This window comes from Cyanistes caeruleus, chromosome 9 (assembly GCF_971803275.1).
Source record: "Cyanistes caeruleus chromosome 9, bCyaCae1.hap1.1, whole genome shotgun sequence".
In the NCBI taxonomy this organism is placed as follows: Eukaryota; Metazoa; Chordata; class Aves; order Passeriformes; family Paridae; genus Cyanistes; species Cyanistes caeruleus.
Genome location: NC_141709.1, coordinates 5,536,526 through 5,558,105, shown reverse-complemented (window position 1 = coordinate 5,558,105; position 21,580 = coordinate 5,536,526). Strand labels below are relative to the sequence as shown.

Sequence of the window (21,580 nt, the reverse complement as noted above, 5' to 3'; positions counted from 1 at the left end):
TTTATCAGCAGCAGGACATGGAGACAAGGCTGTTATCAGCAGCCAGGACCAGGCCGTTGGCAGCAGAAGGACGAAGTCCAGCTGTCACCGGTGGTATGATGAGGGGCCCAGACTGTTATCAGCACTGACCACTTGCAAAGAAAGGAAATCAAATTCAAATAAAATGATGATCAGCAAAAATAAAAACCATACGAAGCATGCTCTGAAGAGGCGAGTTCAGGGTGTAACCATGCAAAATGTTTCTTAGAAATTAATTGAATTGAATATGCATTAAACCCTCACAGCAGGAGGGGATAAAAAGAGTGTTCCAAAGATACCAAGTGTGTTCCTGGCAAGAACCAGGGCACGTTTTAACCCTTTGCTTTATTTTCTTTATCTCCTAATTGTTTTTTGTTTATATTAAACTTTTTATAATTTATTAAGAAAGTGAACCTTGTTTTTCACACACTATTATTCAGGGGAGCTTTTATAGAGAGTCTTTAGAGTGATAAGTGTGAGTGTGGTGGTTTGACACTTAGTGAAAATAGTAAAAGCCACCTACGAAAGTGATTTCTTTGAGAAAAGCTGCTGGGAGCTTCCTCTGTGCCTGAGACAGGCCAATAGCTGGCCAGTTCTGGGAACTGACAACATTTTGCACCATTGAAAATTAGGTTCATCTTCTAAAAGGCGAATGCCACCTTTTAAAAACCATAAGCCCGGGATCTCTCTTTTTTTTCTGGCCTTGAAAAGTAGCACAGCTCTGATGAGGCCGGTCCTGCTCCCCCGTGTCCTGTGCAGCTGGGGGGTGGGGGCTGGGCCAGACCCCAGTGGCTCCCAGGTGGGGGATGGAGGTCACGGATGAGGGTGGGGTGGGGGTGTCCGGCCCTGGGCCGGGCCATGGATGCTGACACTCGCCAACACCTTCCACCCCCCCAGCACAGACAGCTCCAAGCCAAGGACCACCCACCCCTCTCAGTGGCTTCTGAGCTGAGGGAGGCACCAGTGTGGCCTGAAATCCAGCACCATGACTGCTGTGGCACTAGGCGAGATTTAACCCTTTCACTACACAGATGACACCTGCAGATCTTGTTCTTCTCTCCAGGGAAAGGACAGATCGACACGTAGGAAGACAGCATGAAAACATCAAGGTCAATAAAGAAGGAGTCTGTAATAGATTGCTATTGTTTGTTAATCAAATTTAAATAAAACAATATATTGTGATTGCTTTGCTTTTAATACATATAATTGGTGAGACAAGTGATTGCTAAAGCACATGAGTGCTGAAACTGTAAAAAGGCCTGACCACAGAATCTGGCTGTGCAAGCAGGAATAAGAACATCTCCTTGTTACGAGGTATATACTGTAAATTGCATAACTGATACAGGACCAACGTCTGAGCATGGACTGAGTCCCTCAGAGAGAGAAAATAATTAAAATATATTAAGCCATAGATATAGGGAAAGAGTGTAGGTTTTAGATTTAAGTAGGTAGAAATATAGCTTAAATGCTTTAAGAGCTTGTGTTAGCTAGTGAAAAGCCTTATTTTATTTCCCAGTTTAAAGTTCAGTGATACCCTTCACAGATTCAACTTAGCTCTAAACATAATGAAAACATAGCTTATATTCTAGATAGAACAGATAGGATTATTCATGTAAACAGATAATACCCTATACATAGGATTTAGGTAAAGAGAACATTGCTTTCATTAGTTAGAATTAAGCTTGGATTGATGTAAAAAGTTTTGGTTTAGAACCATGTTATTAGCTGATTGGATGATTTATGAATTTAATCCCCTGTATTGGGGATCTCTCTCAGACACAAACCCACCTGAAGAACAGCAGCAGCATCATCATCACCAAGAACTACTGCAACTGCTTCTGCGGCCTGGGACAACAGGACTCCATGCCAAGAAGCTGCTGCCCAGGACATCAGGACTTTATACTAAAAGCTTTTAGCAAGGACTTTAACTCTCTGAACTCTTTGCCTTTGAGACTGATGCTTTTATACAAGAAATATATTTCCAGCAAACAGCACCTGCTCATTTTTCTCCTTGAGACCTGGAAAACCCCTTGTATCCCCTTTGATGTGTTGACACCTCAGTCATGCCACCACAGTTGATTGATGCCCTGTGTGGGGAGCAAATCAGTTCCCCACAGAAATTGAGAAGGGCTTGTCATCTGTTTTGAATCATTTTACTGCTCCTTTAAGCATCGTTGTAGCAGTGTTGTTTAGAGGATTTCCTGGAAATTTTAGAGGAATTTATGACTTCCCACTGTTGTTTGTAGCCAATTAGAATAGTTTTAGAGCTGTTGGGTTGTAGAGCAGTGTGGTGTATTTTAGAGCTCTTTAAGTTTTCTAGAGTATTGTTGAGCCCTTTAAAGAAGTCCACACTGGTTTAGCACTCTGGAGTGTTTTAGAATCAGACTTCAAAAGGTATAACTTAGGGCGTGTAAAAAAATAGCTCTTTCAGAGCTCATCAGAGGCATTTTGTAGCTGTGTAGTGGTATTTTAGAAGGGTTTAGAACACTTCACAGCATATTCAAGGTTTAGAGGTGTTTAGAGGAGTTTAAGAGGCCCAGAGGAAGTTCACAGATCTTCAAATCAATGTAGAGGAGTTCTAGATATGATCAGAAAAAATACTCCTTAGAGGAGGCTTAGAAAGATGCTAATGGAGTTTAGAGGACTCAAGCACTCTACTAAGGGATATTGCAGCTCCTCAGAACTACTTAGTGAGCTTCTGAGGAGTTATGGAGGAATTTGGAGCCATTTTTCTGATCTTTAGAGCTGCTTCAGGAACTGTAAAGGTATTTTAAAGGTGGCAATAAAGTGTTACAGATGTTTAATATAATTTAATGGCAGTCTAGAGCTGATTAGAAGAGTTTTAGAGTGGTTTAGAGATGGCTTAGAGTTGCGTAAATTACATCTGGTTTGAGGCAATTGCCTCATTTGAGAAATATAAGCGTTCCCTACAGCTCTTTAGAGCTAACTAAAGGATTTTAGAGCAATTCAGAAGACGTGCACAGAAGTTCAGAGATGCCTAGAGGTGTTTAATATCCTACAGTAGTTCAGAGATGTTTTGACAAATTTTAGTTGGCCCAGCCAATCACCTCCCTCAGATCAAGGTTGGAACTGTCTTCCTACATCTGGTCACTGTTTCTGACTCCCCTCACTACCCCTGTCCCTCTCCCCCACTATCACACACTAAAGGTTTCCTGTCCCAGGGCAGTTATTACTAATCTGTGGAAGGAATGCAACTGAGAAAATGATGGTAAAAATTCTAAGACTCTCTTAATCACCAGAAGAAAAAGAATTGTGCTCTAGCCAAAAGGAATGCTTCAATGGCTGTGGGAATGTACATTCAGAAGAACCTGAATACATAAACTGACATTCAGATTCCAAAATTTGCACTGTAAATTCTAGACAAGACAGAAGAGAAGTTCAGGCTGTCTGCAGCTGCAGCAACTTGTGTAGTGACTGGGAAAGTGTCTTCCATGAAATAAGCAGTAGTGTCCGTGGTGCTAAGACTCAGAGGATAAGGACAGCAGAGAAAACAGCAACAAAAATCAGTTACTATTCTTCCAAAGTAAGTATAGCAATAAAAAAACAGTTTTTAATAGATTTAAGCAAATTTTCTATATGGAAAAGCACATGAATGTCAAAAGCTTATCCAAATAACTTTGTAAGGTAATTTCAAATAGGGAAGTAATAAACGCTTTTGCTGCCATGTGCCAACAAGATGGATTAATATATTTAATAAGAACTTCATTATTCAAGTAACTGATTTGCTGAAGGAGCTCAGTAACTAAAGCCAAAGGCCCTGCAAGTTTCCTTCAGACTTTTTGTTGTTGATGTATTAACTTTTCCATTACTTTCCAATACACCAACAACATCTTACCATCCCTGTCCTTTACTTCAACTTTCCCCAAATAATAGCTCTCTCTACCTATACATACTTTTGACATTCAAGCTTTCACATTTCTCAAAAGCAGAAGGGGACTTCTGCTTTGGCATAATTACACTATACTCTTGCCTCTTTTTCTCTGCAATAAACAAATGTATCCAGATGTAATTTTCTTTAAAAGAGGGACCCAAGTCTATTTTCAGAGAAATATGAAATACTGAAGCCTAAATGAAAATTCAGAAAGACAGTATCTGTGAAAGTGATAAAATTCTGTTAAATACCATCATGGCTGGCTGGTATTCAGAAGTACATAATCTGGAGAGTTGATGTGATGTCATTATCTACATATGTATCCATCTACCTACATTTACTCTGCTCTAAATCAAAACGTGCAAAAATCAAAATAAATAATAACCTCTTGCATATTAAATTTTCATTCTGAACTATTGTCTTGGTTTGAAAAGACAGGTGTCTGCTAAGGAAGGTAGGAACCTCCCTTGAAATGGAAAAATATCCCCTCTGAATTATTATAGTCTTGAAATCGAGGGGCTCTCAGATATGGGAATAGGAATAACAGTTCTTTATCAGTATGTATAAATTTAAAAAAACTCTACAATTTAATAGGAAAATTAAAATAAAAATGCAGTAGTACAAAAACCACTGACAAAATCAGAATACAACCTGACACCCTTGGTCAGGGTGTTGGTAGCACTCTGACTAAATGGTGGCTACAGTCCTCTCGAAGTGACAAATGTTGTTCTGCTGAAGCAATGATCCTGTAGAAGGATGTAGTTTTCCTCTGAAGGTCCAGTGGTGGTGTAGTTGGGTCCAGTCTTCCTACTTCCAGTAGAGGAAGGCTGACTGTGGTGTTCCAAGTCTGATTATATCCAGGTAGGAATGCTTGGCTCTTCCCCCTGGGTAGAGGGCATCTCACAATGGGGTGATGATATTTTATCAGTCATGCAGTGAGACGCAATGGCCCATTAACAGAATAACATCCTCCCTGGAGGGAGGATGGGTTGTGGAAGAGATAAAGAATACTGCAACACCAGGTTTTAACAGATGGTAACAGAATACATATTTTTGGTTACATCTTGCATTGCAACCCAATACTACTATTAAGTTTGCTGTTTATTCTACCCGAAAACTTGCCAGTTTAACTGTTTTAGAGTTAAGAGTAAATCCTTGAGTGTCGCTGTTGGACACAATGTAGAAGCGTGGATTCATTCACAGCACGCACCAGAACAAGTTGCTAGGAAAGGCCTTTATTCCCTGAACTTTTCAGACTTTTATAGGGTATTACGCTACAGGTTTAATGTGATTGGTAAAGGGAACACCACCTCTTATCCCATTGGTGGGATAAGAGAAAAACACACTAACCACAGCTGTACAGAACTGTTTTGAGAAAATGAAATTGTTTACAAAGATAGACCTTGAGCGAGAGACACTCTCAAGAGACTTTCCCTTGGGAACAGGTCAGCCACTGTCAGGCTGTAATTCTTTCAGGCTCAGAAAAATCAGGTCCGCACTGGAGGATTTTCCTACCTTAGCCTTTAAACAGACATTCCCTGGTAGGGAGTTGGAACTATAAGCTCTTTAAAGTCCCTTCTAACACAAACCATTCTGTGATTCTGATTCAGGTTGCTGTGTCTGCTGCATAAAAGATGTTGTAACATGCCAAGTTGTTAATTTTTTAGATGTTAAGATGCTTTCCCATTAGCAGTCAACAAGAGTATAATCTATACAAGAGTATAATCTATTTATGTCTCTGGAAATAGAACTATGAGGGTGTGCTGGAGCCAAAGTATTACTGGCAACCAAGAGAGTATCAGGGATGTTACTCTTCAAGTAAAGCTCACCACTGAACACAGCCAACAGTGCCATCTGCTGCAGAATGCAGCATTGGCTCATTCTCAGAATGGACAGAAAGAGACCAGGTTGTTGGAGAATCCATCTCTGACGGCCTTACATCATCTAAAGAACAGAAGTGCCTGCCACCCACTACCAATATCCTTACTATTAGAAGACGGGAGAGTTCTGATATGATCCACACTCATGCCAGTAAGATGAGGAAGAAGCTTAGGAGATAAACCCTCAGTTCCAGCAACCTCTTCATGGTTTTTTGGAAGTGGAAAATATTATTTTAAGGAAAATATTTCCTTTAACGTATTAATCCCTATTCTCTGGGCCTTTTTCCATCATGTCTGGACATGTTCTCAGGTTCTTGGGACTACATAGGGAAATCCTGAGCTCTTTAGTGCAATTTCTGCATATCAGGGTCTTTTTCAGACATGTGGGGCTGTTCCCAGCATTTCAGAACAACCCTTCAGCAGAGTCAGGAGCTTAACCCAGATCCTTGGCAGAGGAGCTGCCAGGTGGTCTTACTCCACACAGCATATAGACTGGACTAGGCTGAGAATGAGAGGGAGGAAGGGAAGGGAGGGGGCCAAAGCAGGTAAAGAAAAAGAGAAGGGAAAGATCACTTCAAAACTCTGGAAAGGGGGATCAAAGTAAAAAAAATGCAGTGCCCACTGTGTTTCTGCCCAGAAAGCTGTTGCCTCTTCAGAGCTACAAGTTTGCAAATAAGGTGTATTCAGTCAGTTTAGGCTTAAGTCTCTCCTACACCATTTAAAAAAGGAAAACCAGCAATGCAATAAATTTGTGTCAAGACTTTTTTTCTAGCAAGCAGTATTACCTCTTTCCCTTAATGAAACATTCCTATCTTGAAGATAAAAAATTACCTTTTTTATGTTCTTATTTCTGAGAAGACTCTATCAATAACAGAATGTGGATCAATTTGTAGGGGAAGATGAATTAATTTCTTCTCAGCACCCAGAGAGGACTGGAAGTTTCTGTGGATCTGTGTAACTTCTTTCACAGGCTAAAGTTTGCTGAGACAATTGCTTGTGGAGTCCAGTTTCTAGTTAAATCCCAGAACAGATCCACATTAAAAGTAAGCCTTATTGTAGAAATAAAGAAGTATATAAAGCTGAGATAGCTTCTCTCTGGGCTGCATGCACAGAAGGCAGGAAGGTTTTCTAATGTTTTCCATGGCAGCTGGAAGCAAGGATCCATTTAGGATTAATTCCCCAAACCTGGAATGGTTTCAAAATGTGAGCTTCAGCAGAGAAATCTTGGAAAATGCTAAGTCAGGAGTACTCTGGAGTGGTGTTTGGCATAGGAAGCTTTTTATTTGGTCAAGAGCAGCCACTTCCAAGCATTCTCTGAGGAAGTAAGCACAGAATCACACATTCAGCAAGATTTAGGTAACACTGTCACTGAGTAAGCAGGAAGATTCAGTAGTTTCACATATCACTTGTAACAAACTAGCTGGAATCAGGCAAAAACATGGACAAAATCCACATACACATTTCCAGAAAGCAGATGATTTTTGGCTAAAGGTGAATGCAATGGTAACAAATTCCCCCACTAATACAATATGTGTAGGTCAGAGCATAAGATCTAAATATCACGTTACTGCAGTTAGAGATTTCCTATCCATAATTTCTAAGGATAATAAGGAACCTCCTTGGAACAGTACTATAGTACATTCACCTGCTCCTTTGAAAGATGGTGTGTTTATGCTTCTTCATTTTCCATGCTGGGAGTGAGAATGATATAAAATGGAGGCTTCCTTTAGAGCAAGGAGGTAAGAGGCTTCTTTTGGTAGAGGAATTTGCAGTAAACCACAGTTCATCTAACAACATATAAAGACACTTCTACTGCTGTCGTCAGTAACTAGTAGCATCACATGCTCAACTCCTTTGCTGTGAAGTGAGGTTTCTGCACCATCAGGTGAGTATATGTTTACAAAAGTAAAGGCCATTTATATATTAAGAGACTCAGTTATTTTCAATTAAAATCATTGTCAGAGATTCTCTGACAGGCTTAGGCAGCAATGCAAAACTGCCTGGAGCTTTGGGTTGAGACCACTTGATAAAACACATGAGTGGTCACACATCCCTGTCCGTCTCTCACAGCCCCATTCTTCACGTTATACTACAGAATGTCAGCTACAAGAACATGACTCAAGAGTTATCATTAATCACGTTGTAACAACACACGTTTTTTCCTGGGTTCTTCCAGTCCTGACACAGGTCAGTGGAAAAAGATTCCTGCTTGTGCAAACAGTCTGTGTTTACCTCTAGGGAAAAAGGTAACTTATAACACAACTGCACTGATAGGACAGCAGCAATTGTAATGCTGCCAGATAGCAGATGGAAGCAGTTTTGCTGTGAAGAATGTTACATTAAGGTCTTGTTATAGAGAGGAAAAGTGGAAATCACAAGTCATCATTTTACAGGCTTGTGTTTATCCATTCTAAGTTATTATTTAAGTACCATTTCATTACAGTGTTCCTGCACAGATGAAGACAGTAAAATTAAGGTACAAACCACATGCTTTTATCTGCTTGTGCCCTCATCTCTGATCCTTAAGGCAAGAGAACAGAAAAATATTGCTTTGTTAGCCGTTCTAGAAAATGCCAGCCAAGTGTCAGACATGTACTTACGCCATTACACAGAAGTCAAGTCACAGAACCTTTGAGACTTAATGGCTGCTGTGTACTTGGATTTTCCTCTATTTGGAGGTACTAATGAGACTGCGCATCAGTTTGTGATATATATAAACAGAATACATGCCCTATCTCTGCCCTACTGTCTCATGCAGCTGTTGCCATGTTCTCTCAATGTGAGATGTTTTTATGTGTAAAAACAAGAGTGCTGGAAAACAACCTCTTGGGAAAACACCAAGGATTGTTCTCCAGCCGGGGGGTGCTCCACCAGAAACAGTAACCTCTTTGTCAGGGACATCAGCTGAATATGTACAAACTCACTGGGGGTTTGTTCTGGGCCTCTCTGCTTCAGAAACAAAATGAGAATCCACTGTGAGATTGTCCCTATCTATAGAATTATTGCCACCCTTCCAAGGTAATACTTCTGAGCGCACACCAATGAGGCAAATTTGTGGAGATTTGCCAAACTATTGATGCTGGGTATTGTTTTTCATATGGCCTTTTCTACTCTGAAGGTGTTCAAAACCACTTCCATCCCTGAGGTGACAGAGTAAGGTCACAGGTCACCTTATACCAGCCCATGCCTTTGCATGCCTGTTGCTCCCAAGTAAAGACCAAGCAGCATCTGCTCCTCCAAACACCCTCCTGATGTTCCTGTTTGACCCAAGCAGAACACAGGTAAAATGAAGAAATATTTTACTCCCTAAAATAAAAAGCACAAAGCATGCAGAGAACTGGTTACACATTTCAGGCCTCAGTCTGTTTGAATGATCTCCAGTAGCAAATGGCTGTACACCACCCTCTTCTGTGGCTCTGGAGAGATCTGTGACTTTAAATTCATAATTGTTATTTGGCATGGTTTTACCTCCCTTTTCAGAACAGGACTGAACATCCTGACGAAGTTCCCTGCAAGCAAAGTGGGTTTCCTGTAAAAAGTCATTCCCAGCTATTGATATCAAATGCCCCTGAGAGCTCAGCTGAATTTGGCTGCAAAGAATTTGCACAAACCATGACTAACTGAGAGGTGTTCTCAGAATACAAACTGTCGAGTTTAATCTACCCTATTGTGCTGGTACCAAACTATGGAGCTGCAGCTGGCTAAATGAAGAGCCCAGCTTTGCTGTGTGCATTATAAGCAGGACAGGATTTCACAATAGCTTTGCATAACCCCTTTGTGCAGATATCCAAGGGCTAGGAGGACTGATTAACCTCAAATACAGCTCAGAACAGCCAGGCATCAGAGAACACTGTCTCTTTCATAACATGCCAGCAAAAATCTCGTGAGGATGGTCTCAGCAGAGCATGCAGCCAGATTTCTACCTACCCTTTACCTCTGCAGCAAAAAGAAGCTGGCATTCTGTATAGTATCAACTCTCTCATAATTCAAACTGAGTGGTGGGAGAGATATGTTATTTATGTGAAATCCTTTCCCCCAGGGCACAAAACCTGCCACTGACCCTGTCATAAGTAGCCACACAGCCACGGCGAAAGGGAAATTACACAAGAGTGCAAAACTGTTTATGGAGCCAGATCACACACTAGTTCCAGTGCTGCCTTATGGGTAGTAGGTGGGGCTTTTGGCATTTGCGTGGGGGCTCTCCAATGAGACTCACAGCAGGACAAGGCTCCAGCCTTCTGTTTTTTTTTAACAGCAGCCCCCTCCAGTAGGGTTGGGGCATGGGAGGAGCTTGCTCAAACTCAAAAAATACTGACATGCAGCACCTTACGAGGATGTGCAGCCTAGACAGGACACACTGCAACATCTAGAAGGACAAGGACAGCTGAAACTGTAAGTACCTCTACCTTCTCCGCTTCTTTAATAGCACTAGTAGTTTGTGGAGTGGCATATTCTGGCTGCACTTGTGCTAGCAGTGTAACCTTACTGCCTGTCCCTTTGGCCTGTGTATTAACAGCTGCAGAAAAAAAACCTAAGCACCCTATAGACATATTTATAAGAAGAAATGGAAATTTCAAAGTTCAGCTTTCCTGTACATCTAAAAAAATTCAACTGTATCTGGAAGATTCTTCCATTTGTCTCTTCCATCCCAAAGCATTGATTTAGGTATTAAAAAATATTTCTAACAGGCAGTCACTGACAGTACTATCCATAAAGTTACAAAATCCAGAGCTGTGAGGGCTACCCAGTAGTAGTTAAGGAAAAGTATGTTGGGAAGCAGCTGGAATTAGCCAGTAAAGAGAAACTAGCTCATTCAGTAGCCAATAGAAGTGATTAAGCAGCATCTTTGTCTTTGAAGTGGCAATTAATTGTTGCAGGAAGTTTCAGTGTAATTGCTTCTATTTGCTTCTAATTATATGGCTTTCTGCTTCATGATGCTTTGTTGACTTGTTAACACCATGAACAAAATCTATTAATAGAGTACAACTATGCAACAGTCTCTGGTAACCGTCATTCTGGTCAGGTCTGCTGGGGATGATGCACCTTCAGGCTGGGACAGAGAAGGAACAGCACCTGCCTTTACTACTAGTAGCTGTATCCAGCTGTTTGATACAGACCTTCCCTTGATCTATGGTGATAACTGAAAGTGCTGCTAGAAAAAGCTCAATAGTTAAATGGTTCCACATACTACTTTACATTCTAAAGGAACACAGTACCACCAGAGCTTGTGACCTTTTTATTGGTGTGCTTTAATAAAAACTTTTCAACTTCAGATCCCAAGAACTCTTTATAGCCACCTCTAGGCAGGGTATGGAAGGGGATTAATAGAATTCAACAGCAGTCCAGATATTGCAAGAAGATGGAACAGCCAAGGAAGTCGTTAAGTAGCACAAAGCAGTTGGTTTTACAAAACTCACATTGCTGCCCAAGAAATAGGTAATTTAGTTATAGCCTGAGAAGACAACATTCTATGACCTAAGAATCTAGATAATCACTGAATTATGTACCCTTTGCAACACAAAGGGCAAAGGACATTGTAATATAACAGAAGGCAGAGACTGTCAGAATGTAGGTGTCACACTACAGTCTGCCTGGTCAACAAAAGAAGTTATATATGGAGGCCACTAAAAGCTCAGCGTCCAACTAGATCTGATTATTTCAACAGTGGTTTTGAATACTTTCACTCGCTTTGTTTGGGACAGTGTTTTTAAGTTTTTACCTTTTTTCCTCACATGTGAAGACTATGGAGGAAAATAGTTATTCATTCAGAGATGCAAAAACTCATTTATCCACAGGACTCTGAGGCTAAAGGCCTTTAAGAAAGTCATCAGCTATCATGATAGGCCAAATAGTTAAGGACACAGTCAACACCAGATCACCCACCAAACCACTACTGGTTTTTCATCCAGAAGGGAAGACTTAAGTCCTTTTAACTTTCAGATTTTCACAAAATTCCCTTCCTCCAGTAGAGGTAGTTTCCTGGTCCTGCTGCTCTGTTCCTGCAGGGCTAAATAGGTTTCAGCCTTTTTTCAGGCCTTCCACCAGTTCAGCTACAACTGAAAAGCCCTAGTGCCATATTTAAGAGATGCCAATGAACTGTGTCTCCCTTCCAGCTCTGGTAAGATGATCAAGTCCTTCAAGCAAACATTTCTGTCCCTGGACCTGAAGTCCCCTCGCTGGAGCTCAGCAGAGGCAGTGGTAACTGGAACAATACTTGTATGCTGATTTGGATAAAGTAGCTACTAACTTCTGTTAACACCTGTGAACATGTGGTTTCTGTGACTTTTGCTGCCTTTCAGGCAAAGGACTATGAACTGCGTCAGTATGAGACAGCAAAGTGGGTCAGTACAGTCATTAGGGGAGAAACCCAGAAGGAAGCAATGCGCCAGGGCTTCTGGAAACTCTTCCACTACATCCAAGGAAAGAACGAAAAAGGTAGAACATGACAGTTTTGAATTGAAAGAATTAATTAATTAATATAAATAATAATATAAATAACAATAGAGGACCCAGGAGATGCAGCTTAGACACCTGGTTTTCCTTTCCCCTAGAAATGAAGATTGATATGACTGTGCCAGTGACCTGCCTGGTAAAATCAGGCTGCACAGACTTCAAGATCTCTTTCTTTGTGCCATTTGAACACCAGGACTGCCCCCCACAGCCCACTGACTCCAATGTGTTCATTGAGGAAAGGAAGGCAGCACCTCTTTTTGTCCGGTAAGCAAAACCAGCAGCTGACACCTGATGAATCAGCCCTCCTTTAAGTGTGGACTGCATTTTCTTAAGAGATACTAAGTGTGGATACACCTTACTGTTCAGAGTTTCAATTGCTAAAATCCAGCCATTAGATCTTATGCTTGGGTGTCTTACCACAGTCAAGTGACCAAGTTATGAAACAGATTTTTTTTTTTTTTCAAGACCATTGAAAATTGCATTGATTTTCATAGATGCAGCCTCCAGAATCATCTTCTGATGACAGCTTGTTCTACAGAACATCTAAACCATTCTCCCAGCACTCTTATTTGTAGTCCTGAACTGCCACAACACATGCAGGGCAGTTGTTACCTGGGTGTTTGCTTGTTTTAAATCTTATATTTGAAAACAGACAAAATACTTGTGTTACTCAACTAACTACAAACTGCATCCAAAGTGCTCAAACTAGCTTTGCAAGTCTGAAGTTTTTGTCTGAAAATAAAGCCAGGGACTTGAACCAAAAAATTTCCCTCACTTTTACCAGGTCCTTCGGTGGATTTGCCACCCCAGAGAAATATGCTGAGGAAGCTGACATCTTGGCCAGAACCTTAAGAAACAGAGGCCAACCATTCCACGAAGACTTCTTTTACACTGCAGGCTATGACAGTCCCTTCAAGCTCTTTAACAGGCATAATGAAGTGTGGTATTTTAAAAAGTAACATGATGGGAGAATTTTAAGAGGCTACTAATCAGCTCTGGATGAAAACAGACCTTAGTATTGGCTTTTTGCTCTAGTGCAGAAGAGCATTAATTTGAATGGACACAATGTCTTTACTTTCTCTAGGACGAAGCACTCTTCTGGCTAAAACCAGTTCAAAAGGCAATTCAAGACACCAGGTGGACTGAGCAGGAAACAAACTTACTCCTCTTATTGACTATCTGAAAATAATCTTGTTGAAGTTTAGCTACATAGCTTTACTCCCTATTAGACATGCTACAGGACTAGTTGAAATGTTATGGAAAGGGAGTTCTTCCTAACTGACTTTCATAAATTGACTTTCCTCATATTGACATCACCCTTGACACCAGGGATGTATTTAAATGAACTTTTAAGAGAAGCAAGTTTCCATTAATGAGCATTAGAAAGCAATAACATCTTAGCAGATGTTTTTTAGTGACTCAAACAGTAACTGTTATTAATTAGTATTATCAAAATCTCGCACCTCTCCAACTGAACTTTTTTTCCTCCTGAAGGCCAAATGTGTTGTTTAATTCAGAACCCTTGGAAAAGGGTTACCAAGTCCAAGCTGTACACTTGATCTGAGAAGATCTGCACCTGAACACATAATAGCAGGATTACTAGTAGACTATTATGTTAGTAGCAAATAAACAAGTTTAGCTCTTCAACACTTGAAATACTCCTTAAGTTATTTAGCTTTGTCTAAATATGGTCACCTGCAGCCTGCACACCAGCAGTACTTGACACCTCAGATAAGACTAAGTGTCTAATATAGTTTAGTCCCTGCACTAAATTAAACATTTTCAATCTTAATATAGCAGACTGAAGGTGTTTTACATCAAGTTGTTGCAGCCAGAAAGGATGTCACAACACCAGGTAGGGTTTGCAGATTTTTATTGGCTCCAATCAGCATCAGGCAAACATTACCGGTGAGATAAGAACACATTGGCTTTTTTAGTGCTGTTCATGCAAGTGTAACCCATTTATGAGCAATCTTCCACCTATTAAGACAGACATAAGAATCATTATAAGGTACCAAACCAGCCCAATACACTTGATGGGAACATCTCAGACCATAGATTTTCATCTCTGTTCAGTGAGAGAGTTCAAGCTAAGGTTGTCATCACTTGTTCCAACAAATAACATTATTACAACAGTTACACTCACCTTCTCAACTCTTCATTTGCCAGTTTCAGAGTTGCCTCTTTACCTAAATTAGAAAAAAAACAGTTTGCATACATAGCAGCACAACTACTAAAAGCTCCACAACAGCTTTGTAACCTCAGATGGAAAAGGAACGGAAAGGGTAATATCACAGTAATTCATTTGGCAGAATCAATTTCATCAGTGGCTACAAATATTTCCAGAAGCTTTTAATTCAATTAGTTTGCTGTGTGGACTTACCCACAGTGAGGCTGCAGACAGAAGTCCCTTCCTAACAAAGAAAAGTACTTTCAGAATAACAGCAGTATTATATATGCAAAGTTTATTTATCCATTAATTTCTATTCACCAAACTATTTTACCTAAAAGGAAACTGACTTTTAGCTGGCATCTTATGAGTTCAGCTTGCAACACCCAAATAGGATACACAAAGCTTATAACTGCTAACTTAATTGGAAATACAAAACTACTAACATTGGAAGAATCAGGGACTTTTTTATTTTAATTCCTGAGTGCCATGTTACAGTAGGGCCCACAGAACAGGCACATACAATAAAGGGAAGACAAAGCAGGTATCTTATAGGACTAATTCTAGGCACCACTATTAAAGCATTCAGTGCAAAGACACTATTCCAGAAATTATTAAACCCCATGTATTCTGCACTTACCTCAGACACATCTATTTTGTTTCTTAAACTCCATTCAAGCTTCATCCTGTGAAGATGTGAAATTGTACTAGCACATTTTTGGCAGTGGTTTGAGAGTGTGTTTGTGAGTACTGTTTCAGCACAAGAGTTCTCCTCAGCCTCTTTCAGAGAGATTCCCATTGCTTAGAATTCATCACAAACAGTACATGCCAAGACCAGGTTAATGTTACATCTCTGGTTTGTCCTTTAAAGGGGATCTGACCTTGAAATTTGGGACCTTACTCCCAAAACCGTATCTTCATTCACTTCACCGTAAGAGCTCTGATCTAGCCATTGAGATAAACTATTTATCACATAAGCATTCAAGATCAGTGCTACTCCATGGAAGAGTCCACTAAATTTAAATAGCAAGTTTAATAGCAAGTAATTGTATTGCATTTGTTCAGCCCAGAATGTGTGACAACATGGTAGCATAGAGCTTTTCTTATCAAATAGGAATTTAAATAGTCTACAGCAGTTACACATTTTAAATGGTCACCACTATTTGTTTTTAGTCACAGAAAGCAGGTAATTTTAAATTTGAGATATGCAGCACCTTGGGTGAATGAATCCTACAGGCTGCTGGCAAATCTGTGAGCTTTTTACCTGGAAAGTATAATAAAATCATCAAGAACCCTGCTTAATGCTGCAGCTGCACTGTAAAGGTAAGAATCCAGTAACTTTCTCATTCCCTGTATCACACAGTTCTGAGCAGTCACTCATGTGTTAGCAACTTACTTTTGCTGGGAGCACTACCAGGTCCATCACTTCCCAGTTCCATCACACCTGGATCAAAGCAAATCATTAGGACAGTACAGAAACAAGCACAGAAGGAAGAAATTCAAGTCAGGCGCCTGCAGTCAGATAGAGCTAATTAAAGACCTCCATGATTGAAGTCAAGGCAGTCGCATCTCATCACACAGGCAGCTCACACTGTCAGCCCCTGTGCAGCCTTGCTAAAGGGCTAGGCTGCTATGGGGAAGAAGGTAAATACTTTAAATAGTGCTATCAGAGCAAATTCAAGAGCTCACAATGATGAGTTTAGCACACACCAGCCTGTAAAGACTGGGCACCAGTGAGCTGTCCCCCTTTAAAACACCCTCCTGTTTCGGCCAAGATGCAAGACACAACCAGCCTTGTCCCTTTTCCCCTAGCTGAGAAGCTGTTAAAAACTTACAAGCCCATGTTGAAGTCCTAATACTTAGAAGTTAAAACAAGTACTTACTTCACAATGAGAAACATTTGGAAGTCTGCAAAGAAGAATTTGGTATTAGGCAGGGTCCAGCAGAAGTTATAGCAGTAAGAACAGTTCAAGTAAAATACTGTATCAGGGTTTGGTCAAGTTTTATCCTCATGGGGATCAGAGACCTGATTCAACATCATTTACAGTAAGCTGCAACACTCCCATACCCCCTCTGAAAGCAGGGTGTAAAGCCATCTCCTAGCACTCTCCAACGCTGTGATATGTTCATTCCTCAACTCCAGAGTGTGCTGAAATTGCATGAAGGAGCAAACTTTGCAATTGCAAAGCTCAGTGACCTGAGCTTTGTGTATTGAAGTTGTGCATGTTAAGGAAAATAATTTCAGACACTAAATTCACAGTAATGTGGCATTCACCATTTAGTTTCAACAAGAAAATTTTACAGATCATTAACACCATAATTATTTCATGCTCTTACTCTGAAAGACAGTAAGCTAAAGGTACACTTACGGTACTAATCTTCACCTCACATTTTTTAAGAACAAAATGAATTTGCAAGATCTCTAAAAGCAATCTCTCAAATGCGGCACAGACAAAAGTAGCATCCATCTGAAAAACAAAGGTTTATTAATTACTTTTAATTAGGAAGGTCTTGTCTTCACCAACATCAGTAACAGGTTAAATAGTTTCTCACACAAGAGACATAGGGCTCCTCCATCCAGGGCAGTCCACAAAGCAACAAAAGACTTTCAGAACAAAAGACTTCCAGAACCTGGAGTACTAACACTAATTAACCTTAATTTTCCTATATTCTGTGCTTGACTTCATAACTACATCCCACTCTCAACATTTCCATTCATCTTACTCGACTTTTTTGATGTTTAACCCACTTACTGGTCTACTGAGATACTTTTAAAACACATTCATGGAACAAAATAAAGTGTTTCACCTTCAGCTTCCCACATGATTTGTTTGAAATAGCCTAAGCTACAGGAGGCTGAATCAGACAGGAGGGTTAAGACAGTAACTGTGATCACCACAGGTTATCTGCTGAACTATGCAGTCATCACACAACAGCCTTTCCAGATAGCAGGGATGAAATGAGTTCTCAGATGCCATTGATGCAGTATTTACCTTGTAACAGCTTAGTTTAATCTGTCAGTGCCTGCAACAATAGAAAACAAAATCAGATCCCTTCAGCCTTTGCACCCAAGCCCACAGCTCCTATTGGGAGACCACAAGAGCCAGATACATCAGATAGGGGCGAAGAACAAAAGTGTTCATCACAGGATATTCTGCTGAACTATGCCATCATCACTGTATCTGTGCACCAAGCAATTACCTCTTGTGACTGCTTTGACAAGCAAGTTTTCCCAATTAAAAATGTAATATTTAAAAGTTTGAATACTAGCAAGTATAAATTGTTTCTGTTCTTAGTGGAAGTTAATCATAAAATGCATCCCGTCCTTCTTACTGACATGTTTAAACAGCTCAGTGGAAGAAACCTCAACATGAAGTGCATATTTCTCACCAGGTGATGTTTCTTCTATGTATCTCTGAAGTGCAGGATTCAAGTTCTAGAAGAAAAGAACTTGTAAACAGTATATTCAGCAATCAAAGCATCAAGGGGAATTTTATGTTGTTGTGCCTCAGAAAACTGTTATGGTGGTAAAATTGCTCATCACTCTCTTGGTCAAGAGTAGCAAATAAGTGTCATCACTGTGGCACCAGAGAGATAGCTTTGCTCAAGGAATTAAGCTGTTTTCTGATATCAGAGCAGAAGATGCTAGCTAGACAAACACTAAGCACCATTTTATATTTAATTTTCAAGATTTTTTTTTTTTACCTTGGGAAGAAACAGCTTTAAGTCTCCACATTCGGGGGCAGATCTGGAAGAGATAAAAGAGTTAGAGATGTTTGCAGAACTAGGGAGCTTCTCTGGGGGAACCACATCAGAAAGCCTCAGAACTGAGTTTTCAGAAATCACTTCTGTCCACTACTCTTATACTGAAACCATCACAGGCTTTGAGATTTACTTAACATCAATCCCTGTAATTACCCATTTTAGACAACATACTCCAGGCAGTTTTTTAAAAACATTATTTATTGTTGTGAACAAAGAAACAGCAGTAAGGAAGGAAAAAAAGCGACCCAGGGGTACTCTTGTAGTCTGGTTACAGTATGAGCAGTAGTTCACAGACACACTCCAGGACAAATGAACAGGTGACTTCCAGCAGAAAAGTGAGGCCTGCCCCAAGACACTACAGACAACACCTGAATTACAACTGCTGATACTGTAACTCCCTGATACAACAGTACTCCAGTCTAGTTGGTATACACAAATCCAACATTTGTTAATTTTAACGCTGTATTTCAGAAGCAACATTTACCTGTACTGAAGCCACAAGAAGGAAGAGTGTAGCTGATGCATGTTGAACTGAAAAAAACAAGAAAGCACATTAGTTTTTCTTCTCCCAAAAATAATGCAATATTCAAAACTATTACTTTGAAAAATCCAAGCAACGTCCAAAATACTTTGAGTTTGAAGATTTCCTCTGATGCAATCTGAATTTCAGCTTTTTGAAGAATTGAAAACACAAAAATTAATTGCTATTAAGTATTTTTAAGCAGGATGTGATTACTAAACTACTTTGCTTTCTACATCATCGATTCTGGTGTTTTATCACCGGGGCAGCCAGGCACGTGTGAACTTAGGCTGCTTAGAAAGGCCCAGTGGTGTCTCAGCCATCCCAGATAGGCTATCAGAAGCATTCCATGCCCAGCTCAGATATGTTGGCATTCATCACCCTCTCAGATGTCCCTACCAACATAATTTTCATCATGTGCAGAGCATACGGAAGTGAAGTAAGCCATTTTTCTTTAAATGTGCTGAGTTAGGACTTACAAGGACCACGGAGTCCAACTCTTAGACTTGTAAAGGACTATAGCCAAGAGCCACCACACGTGCCTGAGAGCACTGTCCAAATGCTTCTCAAAGTCTAGCAGCCTTGTAACTGTGAAGCCCGTCCTTAACCCTTCTACAATACATGCACTCCCAGCTGGGCAGGGATCCTTAATCCTTCCATAATGCTACTACTGCTTTATACACGACGTTTTCCATTTATCTGCAAAAACAAGCTCCTTAAAGCCCAATGCAATTAAAAAAAATCCAAGCCCACAAAAAGCGAAGACCTATTGTTGGTATTTGCAGCGGGCATGTGACTTCGACATACTGCACACGACCACATCTTACACATAACAGACTGGTAGACAAGACCCCGTAACTCAACGCCTGAGGTATCACCCTGAGCCGTTACTCTCCCAAACCCGTGTGGGGCTTTACAGAATCTCCCTCACACCCCCCAGGGCCGCCATGAGGCACAGCCCCCGCAGGCCTAGGCCGCGAAGAAACCCGGCCACGCAATCCACCTTAATCCTCCCTCGCCATCTCGCATCGGCGACCGACCCGCACTCACGGGGCCCTTATACCGTTCCCCAGACCGGTACCGCCGCACCCCGAGCGTGGAATCGGCCCCCACTCACCAGCGAGGCCGTAGCCAGCACACAACACAGCCAGCGCCACGGGACCAAAAAAAGAGGAAGAACTACCCGTGACCGTTCCTTATATAACATAAGTCACGTGGTGATGACGCAGCCACACCCACTGGGGTGTAGTCCGCAGACAGGGGCGAGGCGGAGGCCTTACAGGCCTCATGGAGTTTCCTTCCGGGGCGCGGCTGGCGCTGGCGCGTTTCGGTTCCGGGCCGGCGCTGCGGGCCCTTCCCACCCCCGGCAGGTGAGGCTGGGCCGGGAGGGGCAGGCGAAGCCGCCCGGGGCTCCGGGGGTGCGGAGGGGCGGGCGCGGGCCGCCGCCTCGCGGGGCCAAGGGTGGAAGGGGCGGGGGCTGGGGGAGGTTGGCCCCGCCCGCCCCGCGCACTCCCGGTCCGGTGCGGCGTGGCTGTCATGGGTCAGAACGAGCCGTGGGCCCCGCTTCAGAAGGGTCCCGGAACGATGGGGCGGGGAGACACCGGGCTTTGTGAACCGGGTCCCGTGCGCGGGGTGGGGGCGGGCGAGAAGCCACCGCCGCCCGTCTCAGTTTAGAGTTACGTTTGTTTTTATAGTTGTTGGAATCCCCTTAGAATGTGCAAGTAGCCAAAGAGATTTATTGGAAAGAAATTGTTACCTGTGAGGGTAGTGAGGTCCTGGCACAGGTTGCCCAGAGAAGCTGTGGCTTCCCCTGGATATCTGGCAATGTCCGACGCCAGATTGGACAGGTCTTGGAGCAAGCTGGGCTGTAGTGGAAGGTGTCCCTGCCCACGGCAGGGGGTGAAACGGGATAAGCTTTAAGGTCCCTTCCAACCTAAACCATTCTGGGATTTTAAGTAGCTCTCTCTGGAATCGGGGACAGGACCTGTGGAACGGCTGGAGTTGTGTCAGGGGAGGTTTAGTCTGGATATAAGAAAAAAGTTCTTCCCCCAGAGGGTTGTCGAGCACTGAGCAGGCTCTCTGGGGAATGGTCACAGCCGGCTGTCAGAGCTCCAGTGGTGTTTGGACAATGCTCTTCGGCACAGAGTGGGATTGTTGAGGTGTCTGTGGAGGGCCAGGAGTTGGACTCAGTGTGAGTCTCTTCCAGTTTAGGATATTCTGTGATTCTGTGAAGCTGCCCAATTACAGTAAATCTCAATGCAAAAGCTGAGAGTATTCAGTGCAGCTTCCAGGGTGACATCATCTGCTGGGCAGTCTGTCTCTGCTTCTTACCTGATGGCTCAAGAATTCCACCCGCTCCTGGTAGCTGCCTCACAGGCTGGGTGGCATTTGCTGACATAACTAAAGTCTGAGTCTCAGCTGGTGACATTTCAGATTTTTAAATGGCAGTGTCTCAGTGTGTGCCCTGTGCTGACTCAGCTCAGCCTGCAAATAAAGGTGGGTGGAGGTGACAGACTTCCCAGAGAAGAGAGAAATCAGGATGTCATTGCCCTGTGGCTGAGGTGCAGAAGCTGACTAGAGGTTCCCTTACTCAGGTTCCTTAATCAGCCTCTGACAGGGTAGTTGGAACCAAGAGTCAGATTCCCTCTCACCAGTCTCTGAGTGGATCATAACACGGGGTTTCCTTGACACTGAAGTGAGCAGAGCTCTGTGGGTTATAAAGAGTAGATGGATTTTCCCTGCCTTCTGAGCAGGAGCTCACAGATAATTTGTTGGGCTCTCTGGGGAGCAGCTGCCTTTGCTCCACAGCCATGCCCAGCCATGCTCATCAGTTAAGGTCTGATGATTTTTTTTTGCCCTTCTCTTTCTGTATATCCCAAGCT

At 42.0% G+C, this 21,580-nt stretch overlaps 2 protein-coding genes, 1 long non-coding RNA gene and 6 other non-coding genes across 60 annotated transcripts in view; 2 read left to right on the top strand and 7 right to left on the bottom strand.

Moving 5' to 3' along the window:
- The first annotated feature begins 9,976 nt into the window (after nucleotides 1-9,976).
- HEBP2 (heme binding protein 2) lies at nucleotides 9,977-17,677 on the top strand. The gene is made up of 5 exons (XM_023931659.2): nucleotides 9,977-10,182; nucleotides 11,904-11,988; nucleotides 12,090-12,225; nucleotides 12,342-12,507; nucleotides 13,028-17,677. The coding sequence occupies exons 2-5, from the start codon at nucleotides 11,914-11,916 to the stop codon at nucleotides 13,200-13,202; spliced, it is 552 nt and encodes a 183-aa protein (XP_023787427.1). The 5' UTR covers nucleotides 9,977-10,182; nucleotides 11,904-11,913; the 3' UTR covers nucleotides 13,203-17,677.
- Nucleotides 14,100-19,949, bottom strand: LOC147651461 (uncharacterized). Of its 15 annotated transcripts, none has more exons than XR_015274026.1 (12): nucleotides 19,816-19,949; nucleotides 18,663-18,709; nucleotides 18,119-18,161; nucleotides 17,751-17,849; nucleotides 17,407-17,437; nucleotides 16,783-16,881; nucleotides 16,297-16,321; nucleotides 15,810-15,857; nucleotides 15,054-15,120; nucleotides 14,627-14,657; nucleotides 14,390-14,432; nucleotides 14,100-14,223 (listed from the first exon to the last, which is right to left on the bottom strand). It is a non-coding gene; the product is annotated as an uncharacterized LOC147651461 (long non-coding RNA). The 15 variants fall into 15 exon arrangements; XR_015274025.1 differs by having other exon boundaries at nucleotides 15,054-15,099; XR_015274033.1 differs by having other exon boundaries at nucleotides 17,804-17,849.
- LOC111932873 (small nucleolar RNA SNORD47) lies at nucleotides 14,501-14,575 on the bottom strand. Its single transcript, XR_002866407.1, has one exon. It is a non-coding gene; the product is annotated as a small nucleolar RNA SNORD47 (small nucleolar RNA).
- On the bottom strand, nucleotides 15,162-15,237 carry LOC111932872 (small nucleolar RNA SNORD79). The gene has a single exon (XR_002866406.1). It is a non-coding gene; the product is annotated as a small nucleolar RNA SNORD79 (small nucleolar RNA).
- LOC111932868 (small nucleolar RNA snR60/Z15/Z230/Z193/J17) lies at nucleotides 17,518-17,598 on the bottom strand. Its single transcript, XR_002866402.1, has one exon. It is a non-coding gene; the product is annotated as a small nucleolar RNA snR60/Z15/Z230/Z193/J17 (small nucleolar RNA).
- On the bottom strand, nucleotides 17,918-17,999 carry LOC111932871 (small nucleolar RNA SNORD24). The gene has a single exon (XR_002866405.1). It is a non-coding gene; the product is annotated as a small nucleolar RNA SNORD24 (small nucleolar RNA).
- On the bottom strand, nucleotides 18,231-18,297 carry LOC111932870 (small nucleolar RNA SNORD75). Its single transcript, XR_002866404.1, has one exon. It is a non-coding gene; the product is annotated as a small nucleolar RNA SNORD75 (small nucleolar RNA).
- Nucleotides 19,048-19,126, bottom strand: LOC111932874 (small nucleolar RNA SNORD74). The gene has a single exon (XR_002866408.1). It is a non-coding gene; the product is annotated as a small nucleolar RNA SNORD74 (small nucleolar RNA).
- The window catches only part of ZBTB37 (zinc finger and BTB domain containing 37), a 21,309-nt gene continuing 19,316 nt past the window's right edge, over nucleotides 19,588-21,580 (top strand). For 23 of the 38 annotated variants that reach the window (XR_015274012.1, XR_015274019.1, XR_015274005.1 and 20 more), the window contains exon 1: nucleotides 19,909-20,068. The gene's annotated coding sequence lies outside the window, so the exon portion shown is untranslated. Of the gene's footprint in view, nucleotides 20,069-20,187; nucleotides 20,374-21,580 lie in introns of those variants that run through there. The other 15 variants (XR_015274008.1, XR_015274004.1, XR_015273988.1 and 12 more) reach the window with 11 other exon arrangements.